At 35.3% G+C, this 23,888-nt stretch overlaps 1 protein-coding gene across 1 annotated transcript in view; it reads left to right on the top strand.

The window, feature by feature from the left end:
- The window catches only part of EXOC6 (exocyst complex component 6), a 176,851-nt gene that overhangs the window by 43,173 nt on the left and 109,790 nt on the right, over positions 1 to 23,888 (top strand). Inside the window, 7 exon segments of the mRNA XM_005890631.3 lie at positions 4,783 to 4,987; positions 7,335 to 7,487; positions 10,119 to 10,187; positions 11,844 to 11,927; positions 17,978 to 18,024; positions 18,145 to 18,265; positions 19,757 to 19,828. Coding sequence (XP_005890693.2) covers positions 4,783 to 4,987; positions 7,335 to 7,487; positions 10,119 to 10,187; positions 11,844 to 11,927; positions 17,978 to 18,024; positions 18,145 to 18,265; positions 19,757 to 19,828 — 751 coding nt within the window.

Here is a 23,888-nt window from a genome sequence, read left to right as displayed (position 1 = left end):
AGTTTCTTTCCTGTTTTTAATAAGAGGTTTTTTCCTATTACTGAAAGCATAAAGAAAATGACTGTAAATTATAGTGAATAATCTGAAGTTTTGCTTTCTATGTTTAACTGTTCTTTGTTAATGCAATTTACCAATCAGGGTCTTTCAATACAGCAATCCTTATCCATTTATTTTTGGATCCTTGCCCTTACATATCAAAGGTTGGTAATACTGATGAAAGACAGTATTCTGAACAAGAACGCAAAAATATTAACATGTTAATGTTGCATACAGTCAAAGGCTGAGTGTGTATTTTGTGAAAGCAAAGTGTGGGTAGTTACATATTAACAATCTGGACTGTGTAGTTCATGTTCTGTTTTATAATACACATGAATACATGACAGATGAAAGATGATTTAAACTAGTTTATGGATCGCCATAGGAGCGTTAGGTATAATTATGTTTAAAATGTTTTAAAGATGAACAATTTTAAATTGTATAGAAAAATTAGAATCAGACATGCTTGAAACAGAGAAATAATCACTTCTTGTTTATTAATAGCTACTTAATTATCACAGCGCATTATATGCAAATATATACTCAAGAGATTTGTATATGTACTGCTTTGTGTAATGCTTTGCATTGAACTTTATTGGACTTTATCAATTGGTACTAATTAGTAGAATGATTTTATTCCTTCCTAATACATGACCCACAAACTATTCTGAAAGAGTCTTTTATTTTATGTATATATTATTAATATATATTATCTATCAAAGTTGTACATCCTCGTATTTTAAATAATAGTTAATAGTTCTGTGTGTTTGTTGCAAAAAAAGAAAGACGAGACATCACCTTCCCTTCTTGCCATTCACTAGTCCTTCTTCCTAGGGTCAAAAACTTTTCCCTTTTTTAAGAAATTATTTTGGTGTTTACATTTATGTCTTTAAATAACTAAATTTACTGTTGCTTCACTATTTTCAAGCTTGGGGCATTATGTATTTCTTCAGATGTTTCATAATCTAATACTTATATGTAAATTTCCCCATTTGTCCCCCAAATGTCTTTTATATATTTTTTGTCCCTGTAATCTAGAACAGCCTTCCCACTTTGCTTTGTTTTTCATGAAAGAATTCAGATTAGTTTTAGACCGGGGCATTTTGGATTTGTTTATTTTATCATGTTTAGATTCAGATTAAATGTTTTTGGTAAGAGTACAACATAAATGATATTAAAGCAACAGAAGTCATGTGCTATCAGATTATTTCTAGATTATCCTAAATTTGATCATTTGCTTAAGGGGATGGCTTAAGAAAAGGTATGTTTTTCTCTTTGCAGCTAATAAGTAGATGTCTGGTGATTCCCTGGTGAGTGCTCATATTTAGTGCATGGTGTGTGTGAGTGCTCAGTCATGTCCAACTCTGTGCGACCCTATAGACTGTAGCCTGCCAGGCTCCTGTGTCCATGAGATTTTCTAGGCAAGAATACTTGAGTGGGTTGCCATTTCCTCCTCCGTGGGATCTTCCTGACCCAGGGATTGAAACTGCAACTCCTGAGTCTTCTGCATTGCAGACAAATTCTGTACAGCTGAGCCTAGTGCAATGGACATAGAAAACTGATTGGAAGCTCTGGGTGTATGGGTGGGACTGGTTTATTGTGAGTTTCACTGTAAAGTTATCTGGAGCGGGCCCTTTTAGTTGGGGAGTTTGTGATGTTAGAATCTGGAGTTGTTTCTTCTGGGACTGGTTAGATTTTCTAGAGGAGACTTCTCCTGTCTCCTCTCTGAAGGGTAAAGATTTGACTTCTGGTATTCTGGGTTGTGAGTTGGAGAAGAGGGCATCTACTATATATGGGCTCAACTAATCCTTTTCCCAGGTGGCTCAGTGGTAGAGAATCTGTCTGCAATGCAAGAGACACAGGTTCAATCCCTGGGTCCAGATGATCCCCTGGAGAAGGAAATGGTGATCCGCTCCCATGTTCTTGCCTGGGAAATCTAGTGGACAGAGGAACCTGGTGGGCTACAGTATATGAGGTTGCAAAAGAGTTGGACAAGACTTAAGAGACTAAGCAGCAACATATTATTGCCCTCAACCTTGAGTAGTGTCCCCCATTTTAGAAATTATTTGGTTTGGTCTGTTTAGCATTTTGCCAAGATGGAAAAAGGCAGTTGTTTAGATGCTTGTCAGGAAGAAAATCTAGGGTCTGCTTCTTAAACACATTTTAACCAGTACTCCTTACTTTAGCCCTCTGTTGGGGGTTTTGTAAGGGCTATTCCTTACAATAGCCCTTCTATTGGACACTTGTGCATCCATAAATAGTGAAATTCCTGTCACTTCCTGTACTTTTTGGAGTTTTTGTAGGATAAATTAGGTTATTCTTGGTTTTCCTCTGTTGAGTTAGAATTCATTTTCTCAGGTCTCAGGTCTATCAACTTTCCAGATTCTAAAATTTCATTGTACTCTTTTCCTTATCTCTTCATCTGTGTGGGTTTATGCTATTTAAAAAATCCCTTCATTATCTTTTTATTGGTGTTTCAAAAAGGAGTAAAGCGGAAAACATGTATTCAGTATGTCATCTCACTAGATACTTAGTCCCTACTTATCTTGTTTGGGCTTATGGTGCCCTGCCATATGTTTTTGTAAGTACGGGTGACCACATGGGGTAATGAAACACTGGGTACAGGCAGGTGTTATTCCTACTGATCAACTGGAGGTTGCAAATTCAGTGACCTACAGAATCAAGCTAGCACACAGTTGTATTTGGTTTGGCGAATATTGTTTTTTATTAGTTACTGTTACTTACATTTGTTTAAAAAATATCTGGATTTATATTTGGATGACTCCCAAATTGAATCTCAAATCTTAAGCTCTAGTGTAATGTCTCTGATTCTTTTTTTTTTTTTAAGCTTTTTATTTTATATTGGGGTATCAGTTCAGTTCAGTTCAGTCGCTCAGTCGTGTCCAGCTCTTTGCCACCCCATGGACTGCAGCATGCCAGGCTTCCCTGTCCATCATCAACTCCCAGAGCTTGTTCAAACTCATGTCCTTCAAATCGGTGATGCCATCCAGCTATCTCATCCTCTGTCGTCCCCTTCTCCTCCTACCTTCAATCTTTCACAGTATCAGGGTCTTTTCTAATGAGTCATTCTTCGCATCAGATGGCCAAAGTGTTGGAACTTCAGCTTCAATACCAGCCCTTCCAATGAATATTCAGGATTGATTTTCTTTAGGATTGAATGGTTTGGTCTTCTTACGGTCCAAGGGACTCTCAAGAGTCTTCCCCAGCACCACAGTTCAGAAGCATCAGTTCTTTGGCAGTCAGCTTTCTTTATGGTCCAACTCTCACATCCATACATGATTACTGGAAAAACCATAGCTTTGACTAGACGGACCTTTGTTGGCAAAGTAATGTCTCTGCTTTTTAATACGCTGTCTAGGTTGGTCATAGCTTTTCTTCCAGGGAGCAAGCGTCTTTTAATTTCATGGCTGCAGTCACCATCTGCGATGATTTTGGAGCCCAAGAAAATAAAATCTGTCACTGTTTGCATTGTTTCCCCATCTACTTGCCATATTGGAATACAGCCGATTAACAGTTGCGGTAGTTTCAGCAAAGGGACTTAGCCATATGTACACATGTATCCATTCTCCCCCAAACTCCCCTCCCATCCATCCTGCCTTATAATGTTGTGCAAAGTTCCCTGTGCTATATAAAGTAGGACCTTGTTGGTTATCCATTTTAAATATAGCAGTGTATACATGTCAGTCCCAAACTCCCTAACTATCCCTTACCCCACCCTTCTCCCCTGGCAACTGTAAGTTTGTTATCTAAGTCTGTGGATAATCTGTTCTATTGTGTAAATAAGTTCATTTGTATCATTTCTTTTTAGATTCCACATATAAAGTATGTCCTACAATATTTCTCTTCTTTGTCTGACATACTTCACTCAGTGTGACACACTCTAGGTTCCTCCATGTTGCTGAAAATGGCATTATTTCATTCTTTTTAACAGCTGAGTAATATTCCATTTTATATATGTACCACATGTTCTTTATCCATTCCTCTGTTGATGAGTATTTAGGTTGCTTTCACATCTTGGCTGTTGTGAATAGTGCCACTGTGAACACTGGGGTGCATGTAACTTTTCAAGTTGTGGTTTTCTCTGGATATATGCCCATGAGTGGGATTACAGGATCATATGGTAGCTCTATTTTTAGTTTTTAAAGGAACCTCTGTACTGTTCTCCATAGTGTCTGTACCAGTTTACAAACCCACCAACAATGTGGGAAGGTTCCCTTTTATCCACACCCTCTACAGCATTTATTGTTTGTAGAATTGTTGATGATGGTCATTCTGACAGTGTGAGGTGATACTTCTAATTTCCTTAAATGTATTTTACTTTAAGTCTGTACTATGTACTTTTTTGATGGTAGGAGATGTGGATGAGAGAGATATCATGAAATCATATATCAAATAATTTAATTAAAAATTTGGAACTATTATCCATATATATTTAATATATGTATATGATATGATTTAATATGATATGTATATTATGACTATGATAATGCTTGTGATGTTGTAGATTTAGATGAAATGCAGTATTGTTTGTTAGTGAATTTTCTTCCTGCAACTTTTTCATATGGTTTATAGTTTGTCATTAGTATGTAGAAGTAAATGTTATTTTCTTTACCTTAGCTGTAACAGTATCCTTTTTGATGGAAGTGATGGAATGATTATTTGGTCTTACTTGTAAAATAAATAAAATAAGAACCTTTACAGATTGTTCTTTTTAACTTCTCACAGATATTATTCAGCTCTAAAGACTATGGAACAATTAGAGAATGTGTATTTTCCCCGGGTTAGTCAGTACCGGTTTTGTCAGCTAATGATAGAAAATCTTCCTAAGCTCCGTGAAGATATTAAAGAAATCTCCATGTCTGACCTCAAAGACTTTTTGGAAAGCATTCGAAAACATTCTGACAAAATAGGTGAAACAGCAATGAAACAGGTGAGAATACAGAGAACTTTATTTACTGAAATATAATTGATTTACAATGTTGTGTCAATCTCTGCTGTACAACAAAGTAATTCAGTTATGGAGATACGTACATTTTTTAAAAGGAAAACTTTAATTTAATGGTATTTAATAATCTAGGTTATAGAATATATCCAAAGTTTACTTTTTTTTTTTTACTTACATAAAAGGCTTGTTTAAATTTTATCCTTTACTTTGTTTAGTCACTAAGTCGTGTACAAGCCTCTTATGACCCCATGGACTGTGGCCCACCAGGCTCCTCTGTCATGTCCAACTCTTTGCGACCCCATGGACTGTAGCCTACCAGGCTCCTCAGTCCATGGGATTTTCCAGGCAAGAATGCTGGATTGGGTTGCTATTTCCCTCTTCAGGGGATCTTCCCAGGGATTGAACCCGGGCTTCCCGCATTGTAGGCAGACGCTTTTACCATCTGAGCCATCAGAGTTTGGAAGCAATGTTCTAAGTAAATGATTTTTTACTACAAAAATTGAATATCATAGACAAAATAAGTTTGGGCACAGAGGGAGAAAGAGAATTCTGATTTTTTTTTCCCCAGTGATAGGTTAATGGTGTTAATGGGTGAGAAGGGACAATGATTTTCTTAAGCACAAGCCTCTAGAGCCAGCATCAAGGTTTAGGTGAGGGTAGAGGTAGATTTCTGTGATGTACATGGTCTGATTACCTGGGAGTAGAAAGGCCTGAATAACAGTAGTATAGCTCTTAGAGGAAATTCACCCTAAAGAGGCAGTGGGTAAACTTTCTACATGCTAACGGAACAGAGTAGCTACAATCTGGCCTCTCCCAACAGAGGGAATGTTCCACTAATATGCATCAAGTACCATTTCCTTCCTCAGGGGATCTTCCTGACCCAGGCATCAGACCTGGGTCTCCTGCACTGCAGCTGGATTCTTTACAGTCAGAGCTACCAAAACATTAATTAGGCATTAAATAGTGAGATAAAAATGCTGGAATTAATCCTATAGTTTTTTCAATCTCTGATAATGAGGCTCTGATAGTGAAGTATCACTAAAATGCATAAAAGAAAATATAAGGTTTCTCAATTAATCTGTATGAATACTCATTTTTGTCAATAATTAAGTCAGTTGTAGGATAACAGTTTCTGCCTTTCAAGTGTTCATAAACTGTGGATGCTTTCTGTGGAAAATGAAATAAGCTTGCAACTTGATATCATAGTTTTCTGTGAGGTTAGTAGACATTTTTTTTTCTACAAATAATCCATTGGAGTTAAGGCAGCATATTTTATGTATGTTCCAGTATGATATCATATCTTTAAAATTTTTCTAGCGTTAAGTTTATGTCTTTAGTTTTCCTCTTAAAAAAGAATTAGTGGTAATTCTTTTATAAAATCTTGACAGTGCTCCAAACCAAAGGTCATTAAAATAATTGAATCACTAGTTGACCTGAGGCTTCCTAAGTGGCTCAGTGGTAAAGTATCCGCCTGCCAATGCAGGAGATGCAAGACACAGGTTTGATCCCTGGGTTGAGAAGACCTCCTGTAGTAGGAAATGGCAACCCACTCCAGCATTTGTGCACGGGAAATTTCATGGACAGCAGAGCCTGGCGGGCTGCAATCCATGGGGCTGCAAAGAGTCAGACACAACTGAGCATGCATGCACATACATTAGTCAGATTCATTGAATCAAAGAGCGGGATGGTGGTTGCCAGAGGGGAACGAGTTACTCATCTACAGATGTAGTTTCAGAATGAAATGAACACAGTCTAGGGAATTCCCTGGTGGTCCAGTGGTTAGGACTCTGGGCTTTCACTGCTGTGGGCCTGACCTCTATCCCTGGTCAGGGAACTGAGATCCCACAAGATGCATGGGGTGCCCATTAAAAAAGAAAAGATGAACAAGCTATAGAGGTCTTCTGTAACTATTATACCTATCAGCAATAATGTATTAAAGTATTGATATACACATTGAATATGTACGCTTAAAAATTTAAGAGAGTAGATCTCATGTTAAATGTGCTTACCATAATAAAGTAGAATTGAAAAAAAGAAAGTGAAAGGAAATAATCAAGAGAAGAAATCAGTATAATAGAAAACAAAGTACAGTAGGGAGGATCAACAAAGATGAAAATTGGTTCTTAACCTTTTAAAATAAAATTGATAACCCCCTGCAAGACTCTTGAAAAAAGGAGGAGGGTACAAATAAATCATGAATAAAAAATGGGACATCATTCTGGAGCCTGTACCTCCAGACATTAAAAAGATGAAAAAGTACAAAGAAATTCTTAAACCAGTTTTGACCACAATATTTTTTCAAATAACCTGAACTTTTCTTTTCCCCAAATAGGCACAGCAGCAGAAAATCTTCACTGTTACTCTGCAGAAGCAAAATAATGTAAAATTTGGGAAGACTGTGTATATAAACGATAGAATTCCAGAAGAAAGGAATGAAATTGTATTGAAACATGCATTTGAGGAAGAGGATGAGAATGAAGAGGAGGTGATGGGAATTTGTTTCTTTTTCTGTTTTTTTGTTTTTATCTGTTCCTTCATTCCTTTCTTTTCTTCCCCTTTTACTTTCTTTTCTTCCTCCCTCCCTCATCTATTATTGGGTGGTTTTTTTCCGCTTGAGTTGTACTGTCTCTGTGAGTCCTGCCATGTGTAATGTGAACTTAAGTAGATCAGTTTGTAATGATATTAGAACAAAAGAATCATTGAAAATGTTAGATTGCATAGTGGGCAGATATAGATTATCTATATAATATATGGATAATAAAATATAGATTATGTCTTATATTGGAGAAGGCAATGGCACCCCACTCCAGTACTCCTGCCTGGAAAATCCCATGGACGGAGGAGCCTGGTAGGCTGCAGTCCATGGGGTCGCGAAGAGTCGGACACGACTGAGTGACTTCACTTTCACTTTTCATTTTCATGCATTGGAGAAGGAAATGGCAACCCACTCCAGTGTTCTTGCTTGAAGAGTCCCAGGGACGGGGGAGCCTGGTGGGCTGCCGTCTGTGGGGTCGCACAGAGTCAGACACGACTGAAGTGACTTAGCATTAGCATAGCATATGTCTTATATATAACATAAATAAGATATAGATTTGTAGGCTACAGATAGTTTAACCTAGGTGTTCTGCAATAATTAACAGTAAAAGTATAAATTTAATTTTTTTTGTAGTGATCACTCATAATTTAACTACCTGTGGCAAACATTTAATTGCATGATGGCTTAACCTTGCCAGTTAGACTAATTCTGGATACCCTACCTTTTTTTCTTTGGTTGGTGCTGAGATAGTACAAAGAAATTTTAGTATGATTAAAGTTAAATTTTTAATTTCTTAAAAAAGTTTTATTAAGTCTAGAAACCTTGAAATTGTCTGTAAATATTTTCTTTCTTTTATTCTCTATGTTCAAATTCATTCCTTGTCTAGTGCTTCTTTTATTCTTTCTACACAGTCATCTGTTGAGCCTACTTTTTATCTTTTCCATTGAATTCCTTTTGAATTAGTTAATACCATAAGAAGTCTAGTATTCCCAATTGTTTATAAGTTTTACCTTGTCAATGAGATTTTAAATTCTTTTTTTAAGGACACTGTTAGGGTATAGTAAGAACTTTTAATTGATTGATTAAAAAGGAACCATATAAATATATGTGTCCATGGCTTCTCTGCGGAGAAGGCAATGGCACCCCACTCCAGTATTCTTGCCTGGAAAATTCCATGGATGGAGGAGCCTGGTAGGCTGCAGTCCATGGGTTCGCTAAGAGTCGGACATGACTGAGCAACTTCACTTTCACTTTTCACTTTCATGCATTGGAGAAGGAAATGGCAGCCGACTCCAGTGTTCTTGCCTGGAGAATCCCAGGGACGGGGGAGCCTGGTGGGCTGCTGTCTATGGGGTCACACAGAGTCGGACACGACTAAAGCGACTTAGCATAGCATAGCATGGCTTCTCTGTGGTTGTGGGAACCACTGAGTGTTCAATGTGTACATTTGCATTATATGCCTTGAGGATAAGTGAATCTGTATGTATTTATGAGTGTGTGTGTATATGTATGTTAATATTTGTATGTATGTATATACATATATTTACATATATAGTGGATGTCTGATATACAGACAAATAAATTGCCTTAAAGGGTTTAATGTCTTTCTAATATGGAATTAATGTGACCTGAATGGTCCCTTGGAATAAAATAAACATTTTTAAAATCTGCTTTTTTGTTCTTCTTAATCAATATTCAAAGAATCTCTGTCTTTTCTCCCTTGAAATTCAGAATGGTGAAAATGAACCATCTAGTCTTTGTATCTCAATTTTCCTGGATCTGTTTTGTGTATCTTTCAACTGTTGGAAGCATTGCCATCTTCCCCTTCCCATAATCCATACTCTAAGAGAAACTTGGTTGTTTCCCTGTTCTTTCAGATCTATTTAATTATTGCTACATTTTATTTCTTTCATTTTCACAAATAAATAACTGTAATAAAAATAATTTAAGTTCACTCAGAGGATTTGTAAGACTAGAAACGTGTTCCTTTAAAAAGAGTTTATTTCACAAGTTTGGGAAACTTTATGTTACTTTGTTTCTTTCATTGTAAAGTGTACTTTAAAAATATTAACGTCTCAGAATCAGGATACATCTTAAAATTGATGATATTATAGTTTCAAGTGGTAGTGTTTTTTCCTTTTTTAGTGTTCCATAAAATAAAAGTGATAATATCTTAAATTTGATGAAATAATGCTAAGTGATGCATAAAGGAAGGAGCTTCACCTGTAACTAAGTTGTACATTTGTGCACTGTCTTCTTCAGAAGCAGTAGTTACATATCTAGTTATCCATGGCAGTTTTCTGATAATCTATTAAGCATGTTAAAGATATATAGGTTCCCTGCTTTATTGACCTATAACCTAAAATAATCAACAATGATGATAAATATATAAAGAATAAGGTATGAACAGGTGCCAAAACATAATAAAAAGGCATTGTGTTTCTATTATATGCTTTTTATGGTTGCTAAATGTTATAACATGAAATCTATGAATCTTCTTGTCTAATTTTAACTTTGTATTATTCAACAGTAGACTAGTAGTTTGACCTATAATTTTAAAAATTTGTTCTATTTTTTCAGGTCTTAACTGTACAAGATCTTGTTGATTTTTCCCCTGTTTACCAATGTTTGCATATTTATTCTGTTCTGGTAAGTATCTTTTATATACGTGTATATGTGTATGTATACATGTGTGTGTGGGCCCACATGTGGGTGCATATACTTATATTATTAAAAAGACATGTATGCATTTTAGGCCTGCTTTTCTAAAGGCTGACTACAAGTTCATTGAGCTGCAAATCTACATGCAGTGTTTATTTGTGAAGTATCCACTGCATGTGAGGCATTTACTTCTTTCTTTAACTTATGATGTACTTTGAAGTATACTTTTCATGTATACTTAAAAGAACTTTCCATTTCTTCCTTCTTGGCTCTGTACAGTTGTATCACAGTTACTTTTAAATATGTTACTTATGTATCTGTTATGCCAGACTACATTGTTTTCATTTTTGGTTGAACAATTATCCTTTTATTTTAATATAATTCATATACCAAAACATTTACCTTTCTAAGATATATAGTTTAGTGATTTTAGCATATTCACATGGATGTGCAACCATTACAAATAGTTTCCGGACATTTTATTAGTACAAAAGGAAATCCCTTACGTGTTAGCAGTCACTCCTTACTCTCCCCTCACCTCAGTCCCTAACAAGCACTAATTTACTTTCTGTCTCTGTGAGTTTGCCTATTCTGGGTATTTCATATAAATGGAATCATCATATATGTGGCCTTTTGTGTTCAACTTCTTTCATGTGGGTAGAAGTTTAAGATATTAATTGAAATTACTCTTCTTTTTTAACGTAGACATTTAAAGCTGTAAATTTCCTCCTAACCTCTGATTTAGCTGCAGTCTCTGAGTTTTGATGTATTGTGTTTTTGTTTCCATTTATCTCAAAGTATTTTCTAATTTCCTATGATTTCTTCTTTAACCCACTAGTTATTTAATGGAGTTAAATAACTAATTTAGCTTAAATAACTAAACACCAAGATGGAGTTTAATCTTCATGTTGGTGAATTTCCCTAAAGTTCTTCTGTTACTGATTCCTAATTTAATCCCATTGATTAAATCAGAGATCATATTTTATATGATTCTAGTCCTTTTAAATTTATTGAGGCTTGTCTTTATGGCATCACAATGCTCTATCTTGGAGAATGTTCCATATAAACTTAAGAATAATGTATACCTGGCTGTTGTTGGATGCAGATTAATGGTAAACCATGTTAGAAACAATATATTGTCCTGTGGTGAGATATGTGTAGTTCTTATACAACATGTTCAGAAGTTGAGACTTGATAGCTAATTTTCCTACTTAGTTTCCTTCACTGACAGCCGTATTTTCTTTGGTCAGTCAAAAATGTATAAAGCCTAAGTGATAAGTTGGGCAACTGTCAAATTGTTTGAATTTGGCTTTGAGTGAGTGAAGTCGCTCAGTCGTGTCCAACTCTTTGCGACCCTGTGGACTGTAGCTCCCCAGCCTCCTCCGTCCATGGGATTCTCCAGGCAAGAATACTGGAGTGGGAACTTGGCTTTAGTTTTCTTAATTGTCATGACTCCAAACAAGGTAACTGCCTATGAACTATAATGCCAAAATCTTGTTCTTGGTATTCAATGTGAAATACCATTCCGCTTTTAATTCTAGTTGTTAGAAACTGAAAAATGACCCTTACGGAATAAAGAAGTTATCTGTTTAGAAATGTGTTTGTGTTATGTGTGTTTTTATTACTCTACTGATTTTATTTTAGGGTGATGAGGAAACATTTGAAAATTATTACCGAAAACAAAGAAAGAAACAGGCAAGACTGGTATTGCAACCCCAGTCAAATATGGTAAGTATATGGAAATTTTGAATTGATTATGTTGTCAGTTTTTAACCCCTTTAATTTCTTCAGAGCATGGATTCCACTGAAAATATTTATTGAATACCTACCACTTCCAGTAATTGGTTTAGGTGTGAAGGTTACAGTAGTTCAAATGGATGAGTCCCTTCTCTCATGAGCTTACATTCTATTAGGGAATACAGACTATAATAAATAAGAAAAGTCAATAAATATGAAATGTCAGGGAGTGGTAATTAGTTTCTGACAGTATGGTAGACTGCTGCTGCTGCTAGGTCGCTTCAGTCGTGTCCGACTCTGTGGGACCCCATAGACGGCAGCCCACTAGGCTCCTCTGTCCCTGGGATTCCCCAGGCAAGAATACTGGAGTGGGTTGCCATTTCCTTCTCTAATGCATGAAAGTGAAAAGTGAAAGTAAAGTCACTCAGTCGTGTCCGACTCTTAGCGACCCCATGGACTGCAGCTTACCAAGCTCCTCCGTCCATGGGATTTTCCAGGCAAGAGTACTGGAGTGGGGTGCTGTTGCCTTCTTCAGTGGTAGACTGAGTACCTTAATTAAGTAGTCTACTGAAAAAAACAACTAAAGATGCTGGATAAAACATTTTTTTAAAATCTTAAATTCTTTTACATGCACTGAGGATCACATAGGAAAGTATAGTCCTGACAGAGACTAAATAAGTAATCTGGAGGGGCTATGTTTGTGGGATTTTTATCAGTCATTCTTAAGAATACATGTATTTTTTGGCTATAAAATTGTGACATATTTGCTGTAGAAAAATAAGGAAAAAATGAAATAAAATAATCCATAATGTAAAAAAACTACTAAGTCAATGTGAAACTGTTCTATATGTTGGTTATGGTGATACGTATGTGACTAGATACATTTGTGGAAGCTCATAGAAGCAGCACATGAAAAAGAGCTTTACTGATATAACTTATACCCCAGTACACCTAAATGTAAGATATAGATGGCAGCCCACTAAGCTCCTCTGTCCCTGGGATTCTCCAAGCAAGAACACTGGAGTGGGTTGCCATTTCCTTCTCCAGTGCATGAAAGTGAAAAGTGAAAGTGAAGTTGCTCAGTCGTGCCCGACTCTTAGCGACCCCATGGACTGCAGCCTACCAGGCTCCTCCATCCATGGGATTTTTCCAGGCAAGAGTACTGGAGTGGGGTGCCATTGCCTTCTCTGATAAACAAAATAGGAAAACTTAAATGAAGACAAATCCAGACAGACATAATGAAACACTGTGCGTGGGTTCTAAGTCACTTCAGTCATGTCTGACTCTTTGCGACCCTAGGGACTGCAGCCTGCCAGGCTCCTCGGTCCATGGGGTTCTCCAAGGCAAGAACACTGGAGTTGGTTGCCATGCCCTCCTCCAGGGGATCTTCCAGACCCAGGGATTGAATCTGTGTTTCCTGTGGTTCCTGTATTGCAGGTGGATTCTTTACCACTGAACCCTGGGGTAAAGTCCCAATGAAGCACTAAATGTAGCTTTTTCCCTAAGGGGAATCTGCTAAATGGGAAAGCATGAGTTTTAAGGATGTAGAAGTATAGAGGCAGAAGCCCAGAGTCACCCAAAGAAGGTGATGAGAGATTCTCTCCTTTACAAGGCTGAGACTCCAAAGAATTATAGCTCATTATTGGAATGACCTAGAGAGAAAGCCATCTTGCAAAATCTCTCAGGTCCTTCTGCCAAACATACTAAAGAAAATTGCCTATCCCAAATCCTGGTGCTGAGTGAACAAAGAAAAAAATCCCTAATAATTCATAAGAAGCAGTTCTTAACATGTGTTTGCAATCCAATTTCATTCTACTTGGATCGTCAAAAAAATCTCAGGCTGAAAATTTAAAGTCGTTCCATTTTGATCTTGTCTCCAGGTGTCTGTTAGAAGCAAATGCAGATCTTCTCTGAACCTTCATACCAAGTTAAGAGTATCCACAGTTAAAGTTTCAATAGGAAAATTAACAACTCATACTCAGAACTAATTATTGAACAAGTGAGAATCTTTAGAAATATTGACAACAGAAATAAATTGTAAAAGACTTTCAATATTTGAGTTATTAGGCATAGAATATAAAATAACAGTATTTTATATAAAATAACAGTATTATATTTAAAGAAAGAAAAGCTTGCCCTTCTCAATAGGGAGCCATAAACTATAAAGAAATTACCAAAAAAATGTGAAAAAAATCAAGTAGAACACCTAGTAAAGATATATGAGCCAAAATGAAAAATTTTGTGAACAACTTTTAACAGTTGATGAATTCTCTTAGTTGACCTGAAGAAATTATCTAGACAATATCACAGAGAGCAACTTGAACTCTCATAGGCTTCTGATAGATATGACTGTTGTACCAATTGTAACTATTTGGAAAATAGTTAGACAATTTGTTATAATGTTAAGCAAATACTTATCATATGACCCAGAAATCCCACTCCTAAGTTTTTACCCATAAGAATTGAAAATGTATCTACATAGTGGCTTATTCCCACTCCAGTACTCTTGCCTGGAGAATCCCATGGACGGAGGAGCCTGTTGGGCTGCTTGAGTGACTTCACTTTCACTTTTCACTTTCACGCATTGGAGAAGGAAATGGCAACCCACTCCAGTGTTCTTGCCTGGAGAATCCCAGGGATGAGGGAGCCTGTTGGGCTGCTTTCTGTGGGGTCGCACAGTCGGATACGACTGACGTGACTTAGCAACATAGTAACTTTATTCATAAATACCAGAAACTAGAAACATTTCAAATGTCTATGAGGTAGTGAATAGATAAACAAATTGTTGTATCTCTACATAATGGAATGTTATATACTTAGCAGTAGAAAGGGAACTGATACATGCAATAACATGGATAAATCCTTTTTTTTTTTTAAACAAGTAAAGTGTTTATTAGGAGGAAAAGGAGTATAGTATGTGTGGATAGATACACAGGTGAGCTCACAGAGAGGGTCCCTGAGTCACTGTCTCGTGGCAATTGAAATCACTTGTATCAGGCATTTCTTCTGGGTTTCCTTTGGCCAGTCATTTTGATTTGCCTGGTTCACAGTCCATATTTGGTGTATCTCAGGATCCTCTTGACATGGATAAATTTTAAAAGCATTACTGGAAGTGAAAAAATTCAGATACAAAAAAATTACATATAGTGTAATTTGTGTTATATGACATTTTTGAAAAGGCAAAACTATAAGATAGAATGGGATCAGTGGTGAAGGGTTAGGGATTGGGCAGAGTGATTCACTACAAAGGGGCATAAGGGGAACTTTGTTATGAGGTAGAAATATTCTCTATCTTGATTTTGGTGTGGTTTCACAAATGTCTATATTTGTTGAAACTCATTAGACTCTCATATGTAAAATTTGCTTTATGTAAATTATAACAATAAATTTAACTTTAAAAACAAAGATAAGAGAAGACCTTAAAAATACCCAGAGAGAAGAGGTTATTTTCAAGTAAACAAGACAGTGGAGTATTTTCAATGCTGAAGGAAAACAACTTTCTACCCGAGATTCTCTATTCAGTGGAACAAGGACAAAGACATTTTCAGACAAAGAGGAGGAGAATTTGTTACCGAGATACCCTTAGAAGGAAAGAAAAGACTGTAGTCAAAAAGAAAGTGATGCCAAATGGAAAAAATGAGATTCTAAAAGAAATGAATAGCAAAGAAAGTATAAACATGAGGATAAACCTGTGTTGACTATAGAAAATAATATTAATACAGTATTATGGATAGAATTTAAAACAAGATAGAATCTTATCTTTAAAACGAGATAGAGTCAAAATGCACAATAACAATAGCATAAATATTAGGGTGAATAGAATAAATATTAGGAAGTTATTGAAACTGAACTGTTTTGGAATTATCCAGAAAAGAATAAAATTATTAATTAATTTTAGAGTTTGATTATTTAAGTATGCATAATGTAATTTCTGTAACAATTAGAAGAATAGAAACAGTATATAGTTAAATATAATTTAAAAAGCTTAAGTTATAAAAAATTCATCTTAGAGCTGATAAAAAATGTTAATTTGAATCTATAAGTACTTGATAACATTGACTTAAAGTATTTAAAGCAAAATTGCTGCAACTAAAAGGGTAAATTAAAAAATCCATAAGCATTGTGGATGCTTCAGTATCTTATAAGCCATTAGACAGAATAGCAGTAAGAATACAGAACATGTTTAATAATAGGCTTATCTAATAGACTTAAAGCTCAACATTCAGGAAACTAAGATCATGGCATCCGGTCCCATCACTTCATGGCAAATAGATGGGGAAACAGTGGCAGACTTTATCTTTTTGGGCTCCAAAATCACTGCAGATGGTGATTGCAACCATGAAATTAAAAGACGCTTACTCCTTGGAAGGAAAGTTATGACCAATCTAGACAGCGTATTCAAAAGCAGAGACATTACTTTGTCTACAAAGGGCCGTCTAGTCAAGGCTGTGGTTTTTCCAGTGGTCATGTATGGATGTGAGAGTTGGACTATAAAGAAAGCTGAAACATGTAAAATATCATGTAAGAAACGAGTTGCCAGTCCAGGTTCGATGCACGATACTGGATGCTTAGGGCTAGTGCACTGGGACGACCCAGAGGGATGGTATGGGGAGGAAGGAGGGAGGAGGGTTCAGGATGGGGAACACATGTATACCTGTGGCGGATTCATTTTGATATTTGGCAAAACTAATACAATTATGTAAAGTTTAAAAATAAAATTAAAAACAACAAAAAAAAAGAAAGCTGAGTGCAGAAGAATTGATGCTTTTGAACTGTGGTGTTGGAGAAGACTCTTGAGAGTCCCTTGGACCACAAGGAGATCCAACTAGTCCATCCTAAAGGAGATCAGGCCTGGGTGTTCATTGGAAGGACTGATGTTGAAGCTGAAGCTCCAGTACTTTGGCCACCTCATGCTAAGAGGTGACTCATTTGAAAAGACCCTGATGCTGGGAAAGATTAAGGGCAGGAGGCGAAGGGGATGACAGAGGATGAGATGGTTGGATGGCATCACCGACTCAATGGACACGAGTTTGGGTGAACTCTGGGAGTTGGTGATGGACAGGGAGGCCTGACATGCTGCTGTTCATGGGGTCGCAAAGAGTTGGACCTGACTGAGTGACTGACCTGAACTGAACTGAATAGACTGGTGGTCCGGTGGTTAAGACTCAGTACTTTCACTGCCATGGGCCCAGTTTGATCCCTGATTGAGGAACTAAGATCCCAGAAGCCATGCAGCACAGCCAAAAAAAAAAAAAAGAATTCTGTTTCACACCTGTAAAAACACTTTTTAAGAGTACATATTGAGCACTGTAAAATGTGACAACATACTATGTTATAAAGCAGGTATCAAGACATATCCAACTTTTGTGTCATGTAGACTCTATTCCCTGATCATAGTATTTTTAAGCCAAAAGTGTAATAACAGCCTCCTCCCTGAAAAAAAATCCAGATGTTTTAAAATTTTGATCACTTTCATGAAATAAAATACAATATTTGAACTTAATTGAAATATTTTATGTAATAAGCTCTTACGAAATTCAAATAATCAAATATTTTCTTTTTGTTAAAATTATGAACAATAGGAAATTGTAGACCATTTCAGAGGAATTTGACTTTTATTATGAATCAGATAAAAAAATCATTAGAAGGTGTTTAGGAAACGATGTATTTATTTGATTAATTTTGAAAAGTATTGTTCTGGCAGCTGTCTGGAGAATAGACTGAGGAAACAAGCCTGAAAGCTTGGAAGGCTAGGTAGGAGAATGATGTAATAGGACTAGTGAGAGATGATAGTGGATTGAATTAGCTTACTGAGACGAAGGTTCTGACTTTTTAATTTGCTTATTTTGTCTCTTTTTGAATGCAAATTCCATGAGGGTAAGGACTTTTTGTTATTTACCAGTGTATCCCTTGTGCCTTAAAATATACGCTTATAGTAGACTCTCAATAAATATTTGTTAACAAATGTTGTACTGATTTGCAGCTACTTTTATGTTACTGATATCTATTGTTTTAAATTGATTTTTATTTTTCATTTACAGCATGAAACAGTTGATGGCTATAGAAGATATTTCACTCAAATTGTAGGGTATGTATCTAATATGGCAACAAATATTATTTTGATACTGTGTTAAATGTCAAAACTAATTATTTTCTATTTAGGTTTGAATTTTGTTTCAACTCGTTATTTTGCAATTGCTGTTTTTAGGTTCTTTGTGGTGGAAGATCACATTTTACATGTGACCCAAGGATTAGTAACCAGGGCATACACTGATGAACTTTGGAACATGGCCCTCTCAAAGATAATTGCTGTCCTTAGAGCTCATTCAGTAAGTTAGATAATTTATGTTACTAAATTTTTAATTCAGTTACTTCAAGAACTTATGAATTGGATAGTGTCAAAAGAAAGTTGTACCTTCATTAGTTCTACATTTTTTTGAAAATTGTCAGATTTGGAGGCAGTAATGTTAGGCTTTTGTTTGTGTGGTAATATTGAGCTGTGATTTTGCAACTGACTGGGGCTTCTGAAGACACTTTCAGTCCAGCATTATAGAAGATGGAGAATTATGCTGTTCTCATTAGTCTCAACTGACCTCTTCATTAGATCACTGAAAAGCACCATGAAGAAAGGGTTTTTAATTATCATTCCACATTCTTTGTTTCCAAAATAAACTCCACCATTAAAACTCAATAGAACTTGTTCTTGAATGTTTATAGCTTATTTGCAGTAGTACACTTATAAATGTCCTAAAAATAATGTGCAGTTGTCAAAATTTAAACTCATTTGGAGTAGTGAGTCTTTAGGTAATGAAAACTTTTTTATGAAGAAGGGTAAAATGATAAAATATTTTTATAATATGCCTTTTGTGGAAGTAAAAATTATGTTATAAGGACTAATGAAATTAATAATTTCTTAGTGTGCACTTTTTCTTAAGATAGTTTTGGAAGTTTGCCTTCAGTAAAATTTCCCCAAACTTAAAATTTTATAATCTATTATTTAAAATTTTGTTATTGAGAATAGAGATTGAAAATATTTTGAAGAAAGATTATTAATTTAAGTGATACTTAGATTATAAATACATTTTATTTTTTTTACTTATCAGGGACATAGATTCTGGGTACACTATTTGTCCAATGAACTACAACTTTTTCTATTATATATAATAAAGAACATTATATTTTATCATGGTTTATATTCTGACCAGCTAAGAATATGTAATATTGTAGTATGTTCCTATTGATTTCATGACATCGTGTATGAAATCATATTATATTAAATGCAATATATCATATTTACAATCTTACTAAATGCTATTAAGGGAGCACAAGTGAATTTCACTATCCTTTTGAAATTAATTATTTTCCTTTGATGGATTACTAAGAAAATACTTAAATTGTCACTTAGAAAAATATAATTGATTGCATCTCTTTTATAATAGAATAAATAAATAATTGAAAAGTAGAAATATAAACCATTTTTTCAATTTGAAATAACTAGTTCTTTAAAATCTAAAGACTTTTTTGGAAATACAAGCATCATTGCTTTGACCAAAGTAAGTGTGTGCAAATTTCAGGAAAATTTCTTTTCATATAGTACCTAAAGTGGTTTGTCATGTCATGATCTTTCCCTAATAATTTTTTAGTGAATAGAGGAAGTCAAATGTGAATCTGATAATCAAGACTTGAAATTTATTGTAAGTCAAGCAAATTTAAGGAAAAATTTTCAAGTTTTATTTCTTAATTTTTAACCAAGTGACTCTGGTGTGTGTGTGTGTGTGTTTGTTTGTGTTTCTACCCCCACTTACCCTTCATTCTCCCAGTCTTATTGCACCGATCCTGATCTTGTTCTGGAGCTGAAGAATCTCATTGTAATATTTGCAGATACTCTACAGGTGGGTGATAATCTGATATTCAGTTAATGGCTATTTGAGCACATAAAACTATTCAAAATATAGTGTAGACCATACTCATTTCTTGTATTGTGGCTTAATGGTAGTAAATTAGCAATAATCAAATGTTTACTTATGTATTGATATTCTCCTATCACTTAGAACTTTTCATACTACTGCTTTCCTGATTATGAAGCTTGGACAGAGATCAGGGAATATTACCATCTTTTAAAATATTGGTCATTCTGTTGGAGTAGATATAGTATTTTTGCAGTTAAAAAAAAGTACAAATGTAATGGGAAAAACCCTGAACTAGAAATTAGAATATTAAAGTTCTGCCTGAGGAGAGTGAACGTGCGCTGTGGAATCACAAAGACCCGAGTTTATGTTCAGCTTTTGCTGTTGACTGATTGTATGTTTACAAGTTTTCTGAACTTCAGATCCTCATTTGTGAAAGTGAATTTATTAATTAATAGTTTTCAGAATTGTTTTGAGTTTTAAATGTGATGCGATATATGAAAATAAACGCTAGTTTGAAAGCTGTATGTACTCATTTCCTTCCTAATTTCAAGTGTGCTATGACTGTAAGCAGATCACTTTACTTTGCATTTTGGAGTTTTTTTCTTTTTAACATAAGATTAAAACTGAATTGTCTGAAAACTCATTGTCTTTGTGGTTATCAATATCAAAGTTTTGAACTTGTCCCTGATTTTTGATCACAGATAATAAAGAATTGATGAAGTTTTCATGCTTAAACTTATGGGATTTTTGATGTTTGATTGATTGATAGATGTTTGATTGGTTGATAAGTTTTCAACCATGCTTAAATTTATGGGATTGTTACAGCTGGAATAACTTTTTGTGAAATATAGACCAACATTTTCCAAAGTGTGATACTAGTTGTATGGTCAAAAATGTTTAGAAAATGCGGAGTGAAGTAAAAGAGATTTTTCTGCTAGAAGCAAGTTTATAGCATACATTTCCAAAGGTAAGGTGATTATGTAGCATTTTCCCAACATATCTGACTCTTAAATCTTTTTTTTTCCCTTAGAGTATCTTTTCGATGTAGAGGTTCATATAAAGTGCTTTAGGAAATGCTGGGGCTTCCCTTGTGCCTTAGTTGGTAAAGAATCTGCCTGTAATGTGGGAGACTTGGGTTCGATCCCTGGGTTAGGAAGATCCCCATGGAGAAGGGAAAGGCTACCCACTCCAGTATGCTGTCCTGGAGAATTCCATGGACTGTATAATCCATGGGGTCGCAAAGAGTTGGATACAACTGAGTGACCTTTACTTTTAGGAAATGCTAAACTATTTGTTTTATCACAGGAGTCCATCCTAGAATAATAGTTATCTATTTTATTCTTAAACCTAAGGAGATAATATCACAAGCTCATTTAGTAAATTATTTTATTGCCTTATATCTTCATTAGTTTTTACAGCTTATAAAACCAGAATAATTTGGGACTTTTTTTCTTTCATAAATTTTGTGACTAATGTACCTGTAATACTGATCTCTCTGCAAAAAAACTTTAGTAAGTTTTATTAAAGACTGCCTTAATATTTGGGGACTATTTTTAAGTAACTTGGAGTTTTGCTGTCCTTATTTACTCAAAGCATTGCTACTCAAAATATGGTCTGGGGACCCCAGGTCAACAAATTGTTTGTTATGGATCAATAATGAAAAGAAATTTCTGTCAGAATGTAGATCAACTACGTCACTAAAGTACAAAATTTAGCTCAGTTGGTTTTTGTTTTTGATAACAATAGCAGCATTGATTGATATCAGTAGCAGCATTGATTTATATTCTGGTGTAAACTCTTTATCTCTCTTTTAAAAACCGTACAGACTGTTCTTGAATTGGCATTTTGAGTACAACTGTAGATTTCAGTTTTAGATTAAGTATTTGGTATGGTTCCAAGGAACTCTGCAGAGAATCAAAGAGTAGTAGGCAATATTCAGGTTACAGAGGCATTCAAAAAGTAACATTGATGGATTGTAAATATACCTTTCTGATCTTACTGCTTTGAAATAAAGTTGAGGAAAACAAATCAGTTCTTGCTTATTTAGAAATCGTGCCATATTTTCATTTTGCTGTAAATTGACAAGCTGATTATTAGGTAGATCTTACATTGAATTAAATAAATGCTGGCTTTTTAAGTTGTACTTAGTAATTGAAAAGTTGAGAGAATTAAGAATGATCTTTTCTAATTAATCTTAAAGCATATTGCACAATAGTTCATTTTAAAAATTGGTACTTTACCATCCTAAGGGAATTTTTCTTTTTAAAATGTTACTATTTCATCACCTAAAACAAAGCTAACTAAACAATAAAGTGAAAAATCAAAACACAACATAGCATGTTCATAGTTCTGCTTATTGCCTATTAAGCAAATGAAAAGCAAGCATTTATCAATTCATTCATTAACCTTTTTTGAGCACCTGCTATGTGCTAACAGCTAGATAATATAGATATATAAATCAGTATAACAATAGGGACATAAAGATTCTTGGATTTAAGAAATTCAGTTGTAAACAAATAAGATGTATAATAAGACATACTAATTTAGTAATATATTAAAGAACTTTGGGCTCTTGGAAGATAGAATGATAACTTTGATTCCAGGAGTTGGGAAGGGTTATACGGAAAGTTGAAATGTGAGCTGGATTTTGAAGGAAATGTGAGTTCAGCAAGTAGATATGAAGGAAGAGGCATTAATGACAGGCAAATAGCGTGTGTCAGTTATAGGTAACTGACTATACTGTCTCACCATAGTATAGTATGGTGTACTTTGGCCCCCTGATGCAAACAGCTGACTCATTGGAAAAGACCCTGATGCTGGGAAGGATTGAAGGCAGAAGGAGAAGAGGGCGACAGGGAATGAGATGGTTGGATGACATCACTGATTCAGTGGACATGAACTTAGGCAAACTCCGAGAGATGGTGAAGGATAGGGAAGCCTGGTGTGCTGCAGTCCATAGGGTCACGAAGAGTAGGACAGGACTTGGCAACTGAATGACGACAACAAATAGTATGATGGGCATGAAACTGGCTGACCAGCTTTGTGATGTTAGAAATTGTAATGTTTAAATGTAAGCAAAGAAGGGTAGAGAGTGGTAATAAAAGCTGATTAGGTAGTTTTAGCCAGATTGTGGCATGTTTTGTGAGGCTTTAGTAAGCCTCCTCTAGGGGAATGGTATGATCAGCTTTGCACTTTTAGATGATAATTTTATGAATTGGCAATAGAGTGAGTTGAGAGAGACAGATGGTTGGAATTTCAGTTTAGAAAGCTTTTACAGTGATCTAGGCAGGGGATGTTAAGGACCTAAAATAAAACAGTGGTACTGGAAAGATTTCTGAAGAAAGAAAGGTAGTAGATGATGGAGAAAAATGATAGATTTGAATGAAATTTGTAAAGGAGGTAAAATCAAAAGAATCTGATGAGTGGTTAGATATTTGTTTTGGGGGCATTTAGACAACTGAGCGACTTCACTTTCACTTTTCACTTTCATGCATTGGAGAAGGAAATGGCAACCACTCCAGTGTTCTTGCCTGGAGAATCCCAGGGACAGAGGAGCCTGGTGGGCTGCCGTCTCTGGGGTCGCACAGAGTCAGACACGACTGAAGCGACTTAGCAGCAGCAGCAGTAACATTTAGTTTTCTTTCCTGAGAAATTGGATTGATGATAGAACTATTAACAGGAATAGGAAGTAGGAAGAACACTTGGTTTAGTAGGAAGATATGAGTTTAATGTGCTTGTTGGTGGACTGGAGATGTCTAATAGCTGTTGGAATTAAATATTTAGAATTTATAGAGGTCTAGCTAGAGATACAGATTGAGAATAGTCAGTGAACGTAGTGTTTGAAGTCAATTGACTTGAAATTGCCCTAGAGAGCTAGAAGAAAAAATTGAAGGATGGAGATAGAAGGAAAAAGAATCCAGAAGGATATCTCATAGATAAAAGGAGAACAAAGAGAGAGTGGTGTTAAAAGCAGAAGAAACAGAAGTAAGATAGAATGAGAGATCATAGAATTATTTAGGAGATACTCCATGATATTATTGAC

Source organism: Bos mutus, chromosome 26 (genome assembly GCF_027580195.1).
Source record: "Bos mutus isolate GX-2022 chromosome 26, NWIPB_WYAK_1.1, whole genome shotgun sequence".
NCBI lineage: Eukaryota > Metazoa > Chordata > Mammalia > Artiodactyla > Bovidae > Bos > Bos mutus.
Note: the sequence above shows the minus strand (reverse complement) of the source record. Positions and strands in the feature narration are given on the sequence as shown.